The sequence below is a fragment of the Calidris pugnax genome, unplaced genomic scaffold (assembly GCF_001431845.1).
Source record: "Calidris pugnax isolate Ruff unplaced genomic scaffold, ASM143184v1 scaffold219, whole genome shotgun sequence".
Lineage (NCBI taxonomy): Eukaryota > Metazoa > Chordata > Aves > Charadriiformes > Scolopacidae > Calidris > Calidris pugnax.
The window spans coordinates 14,171,837-14,176,481 of record NW_015094507.1 but is presented as its reverse complement, the minus strand read 5'-3'; the positions used below and the strand labels follow the sequence as shown (position 1 = coordinate 14,176,481).

Sequence of the window (4,645 nt, the reverse complement as noted above, 5' to 3'; positions counted from 1 at the left end):
ATGTATTCTGAGGACAAGATTCTGGCTCCAGAGAAACCAGGGAGAGCTTTGCGATCATCTCATTCATGGGAAGGATTTTGTCCTGAAGGTATGGTTGAAGCATTGAGCATGATGAGCACCAAATGTCCCAAAGCACGTGCCCCTTGAAGGGTGTAAGCAAAGCAGCAGCATATATACCATATAGACACATATATATATATATACACACTGTAATGCCTCTAGGGACAGGGTACTGTCAGGGTGTAGACAATCACAAGACAGTTGACAAAGGCAGACAAAAGAAGCAAAAATGGAGACCAAGGTATGGTTAAGCTGCTGATTACAAAGTGAGTTTTTAATCAATTCCAATACCTAATTAAAGATTCATTTTCAAGGAAGGAAATCCCAGTGTCTCCAGTGATTGGTACCGAATGCATTCCACGGCTGTACTTGGAATATTACCTTAAATATTACATTAGGAAGAACAGTTCTCAAACAATAAAGTATTTGTTACAACATTCTATAAAACAGAGCATTTTGTGGAAAACAAAGGAATTGTCCTGTGGTGCGTAACTCACATGCATCAGGTCGAGTGCAGCTCTGTCCCCGTTACATTCCAGGAAGAATGACAAGCCTGTCCCCCATCCACACATCCAAATCACTAACAATTTCCAATTTCCAGCCAATGCACTTAGGTGGCATTTCCTTCCGCTCAGGGACAGCATTATGTGCTTCAGAAATGAACCCAGGAAACCCTTGAATGCCCTGTGGCAGGCTGTACTGGAAATACCTGCTGCTGTCTCAGGCAGAGAAGCGGAAGGAATCTTGCTGTGAAATGGCAAAGCTCATCATCTTCTTTCTAAGATATTTACCAGAGTCTGAAATTTAGGACCTTAAGTTATATTGTAGGCTCGGTCCTGACTTCCATCCTCTTTATAAATTCAGCTTTTTTGGTGCTGGGCACTAGGGATGTTAGCACTGCATAAAATGAACAGTTTGGGGTTGGTTTGTTTTTTTTTTAATAAAGGCAACCATAACGCATTCTTAAATATAAATTCTGATTATTGCACACACACCAGCTTATCTGGAAGACACAAACCAGTTTTCACAACAGCATTAATCCTCAGTGCAGAATGTCTTCCTGACCTGCACAGACCTGAACGGTGACGGTGTCAGGAGGGTTACAGTCCACAGTCACCTCCTCACAGGCTGCAGCCTCCTTCTCTGACACTGGGAAAGGACTGTGACCCCATGGAAGCCCACATTGGGGTAAGGCAGACAAGGCCTCCATGGGGAAACCCCACTATTGTGGTGGGACAGGCAGACATTGACAGAAGATCTACTAGTGGGTCCAATTAGTAGATTCAATTGCATTTGATAGCTACCCCTTAATTATAATATGAACAATTACTTTTTCCTACAGGTGCCAGAAACTGCTGCAAGAGACTGATGCTAGAAGATCATCACTCCAGCACCTGGGGAGGTGCAGACATCTAAGCTAAATCAGAAGAGTGTGGAAGAGGAGCTACACCACCAGCCGTTATTGCTCCAGCAGCAGGAAGAGGCCTTCTTGCTATTCACCTTCTTTTTACTTTGACACAGCTGAATTTCCCCAGTCTCCTGTGGTTAACCTTCTTTACAAAGTAAAAACACTATTCCATTTTTATACAAAAGAAAAACAGCCGTTTGTATGTACAGACACCTCGAGAGCAAGTCGTGAAGCTGCGGAGCTGATACACACAGGGCACTGATTCAGCTGAAGGCCGGGAAGTCTCTGCTAAGAAAGGCAATCTGTTAAATTAAAAGTTCTCACTAGAACTTACATGTTTTAACTGAGCTTATAACACACAAATGGGATGATCAGAATCATGTGACATGCTGGACTTAGTATTTATAGTCTGGTTTACAAACTGTATCCTGTAATTGCTGCTTCTAATTGAAGCCACCCAATATAGAATGGAATAGCTTGAATACATCCTGGTGGTACAAGGAAGCAGCCTTGTTGGATGACACGTTACCAGCTCTTTTCAGACACTGATATACTCAAGAATAAAATTAAGACACGAGTAAGATCACACAAGGTTTTGGTAATTATTTTTATGTTGGTTTTATAGCTTTTTTGGTGTCTTTAGGAAATTCCTGCACAGCAAAAGGAATGAAGAATTCCAGAAGAGAGTTGACCTCCTTCAGTTCCAGACTGTATTCCGCTGCTATTTTCTCTGCAGTCCATATTTGAGGATGAAGTTTATGATTATTAAGAAGTGTCAGAGCCTCCACAATGGAAATTTTGCCTTTGGGAACTTTGTGAATATCTAGATCTCCCAAGTTGCCTAGTTTTGTGAGTCTCTTTTCCTCCTGTTTACATGGAAGATTTTCGCCACCTCCATCTTTTACCTAATTGTGGGAAGGAAAACAAAGAGCTTACCAGCAGTTCTGTTCACTGCATACTGTAACAGCCAAGCTGTTTTCCTAAATATGGCATTTCCTGTGAACTTTCCCCATTTTCACAGCATAGAAAATAAAAAAAAATGCTTAGCCAGCCTTACTTTCTTGATATCAGAAAAATTGTCTGTTGTTCCACAGTCACTCTATTGACGATGTCAACCCACCAACCAAATTGTGAAACACTACCATCCATTGAACACCACTGAATCGTTGTACCAACTCATACAAGTCAAACTACAAATTTTGGTAGCCAGAAATAAATGGTGATAACCTAACATTTGGTACTGATTCATGGCATGGGGGAAAAACCAAAAATCGCACTACAAATTGGTATCCTCCTGATACCACTGGAAATCCTTTTCATACAGTCTCTCCCTTTAATATTCAGTTTTTAGCTTTGCAACTAAAAGATATCCCTTCTTTTGCTCTGTCTAGAGAACAAGCTTTGCTGGACAAAAAGAAACTATTCTGCAGCATCATATGAAGTTTAATTCCTGTGACTACTGCAGTGCTCAGACACAGGAAGTCTCTTCACTCAAGTCCCTTCATATTTCTAAGTCATTTCCAAACCAGCTCTGCTTTCCCCCTATTGCCTTTTATTAAGATTTAACAGTGAATGACACTGCAAAAGAGACACAGTGAAAACCTTTCTTAAGTTTAAGAAAAAGTATATCCATCAACTGGCCCACAGACAGTCTGTATTAACTTATAAGCTGAGAAACCTTAATGTGGATGTTACAGCATCTGTAACTGTGTGACTGTTTCTGAACTACAAAGAATGTCTGATGGTGTTACCAGTTCTCCATTTCTTCCTTTTTATTTTGTGCCAAAACTGTGCTCAGATAATGAATAATTTTTCAAGTCTTAATAAAATGATCTGTCTCTGGGTATCTGCCACTTCAGGAACTCGTGTTGGTGCTTTTCCACTTACCACAGAGAGACAGACCAAATATACATATAGGTATGTATACATATGGGATGCACAAAGCATTCAGAGTCACATCAGGAAAGGAAGGAAGCTTTGGGATGTAGTTTTGCCCCCAAGACTCCACGCTAACACATGAATCACGCTCTTCAGAACAACTGCAAGTAGACACACCACAAGAGCAAGTCTGAAGTGGCAGCAGCCTCAGAGCAGGCACAGAATTGAGCACTAAGATGTGCTCCACTCTTGGCTTTTCCTCAGATCAATCTTGACAGGATTACAAATGGAGGTGTTGAAAGATATCTAAATTAGACCTTCAGTACCTCAAGATTAGAGTCCTAACCTCCTTTATAAAAATTAAAGATAGAGATTACTTGGAAACTTTAGGGAGAGACTGCAGAAATCTGTTTGCCTTTGAAGATATTTTTAATCTTGAATAGAAAGTACTGTGAAAGTGGCACATCAGAGAGACTTAGGAATTTAATTGCTAGATGATTATCAAATTTTTATTACTGAATAAAGCACCTAGAATAAAATAATCCAATAATGCAACAGGTAAAAAGCACAAACCATAATGTAACAAAGTGGAAAAGAGGAGACTGAGCCCCAGTCTGCATATTCCTGGCAAGGGGTATGCCTTGCTTTCCAAGTCAAAGACCACAGCCATTGGCAATGAGGAAACTGATCACCAGACAAGCCAGGTTATGCAGAAAAAAACACTTAAGTCACTTCCTCAGTCTTGTGAGGAAAAGTCTCTGTGTAGCACAACATTCGTATCAGTAGTTAAAGACTCCACTAAAACGTTAATGCCTTTGTCCTCTACCATATAGTTGTCCCAATCTCTTCTCTTCTGACAGCTCTACAAGAGATCTCTGGCAAACTCCTGCATCTTTGCAAAAAGGTGGCCAACTGTCCTGCCTCTGAGGAAGCAGAAGTGGGAATTTAGATGAAAAACAAAATAAGATTAATATGATGTTGAAAAGGAAGACTGTGTAAGCATTTAGACAGTTGTATAACCACAGTCTGTCACACGTTTGAGACCCGGGGCCAAACATAGTCAGTGCTACTGATACGAGTAATGAAAACATCACTTTTATCTATTAAAAAGGTAGCTTTTAGGCAGTAAGAGAGCATTTTTCTTTATCCAGAATTTGTGCCGAGTTAGAATGCCACAGAGCTGATGCTGGTATGCCTTCTCCCGAGGAACACACTCACCTGCACCGGTGGATCTCTGGACTCCACATAAACATCTTTTAACAAGGTGAGGAGCCTATCGTCCTTTCTGTAAATCTCTTC

General features: G+C 40.7%; 1 protein-coding gene across 1 annotated transcript in view; it reads right to left on the bottom strand.

Annotated features, from left to right (window-relative positions):
• Positions 1-302: 302 nt before the first annotated feature.
• Positions 303-4,645, bottom strand: part of NDUFAF4 (NADH dehydrogenase (ubiquinone) complex I, assembly factor 4) — a 5,155-nt gene continuing 812 nt past the window's right edge. The window contains exons 2-3 of the mRNA XM_014964443.1: positions 4,565-4,643; positions 303-2,373 (exon numbers count right to left, since the gene is read on the bottom strand). Of these exons, the coding sequence (XP_014819929.1) occupies positions 2,077-2,373; positions 4,565-4,643 (376 nt within the window). The 3' untranslated portion in view covers positions 303-2,076. The remainder of the gene's footprint in view (positions 2,374-4,564; positions 4,644-4,645) is intronic.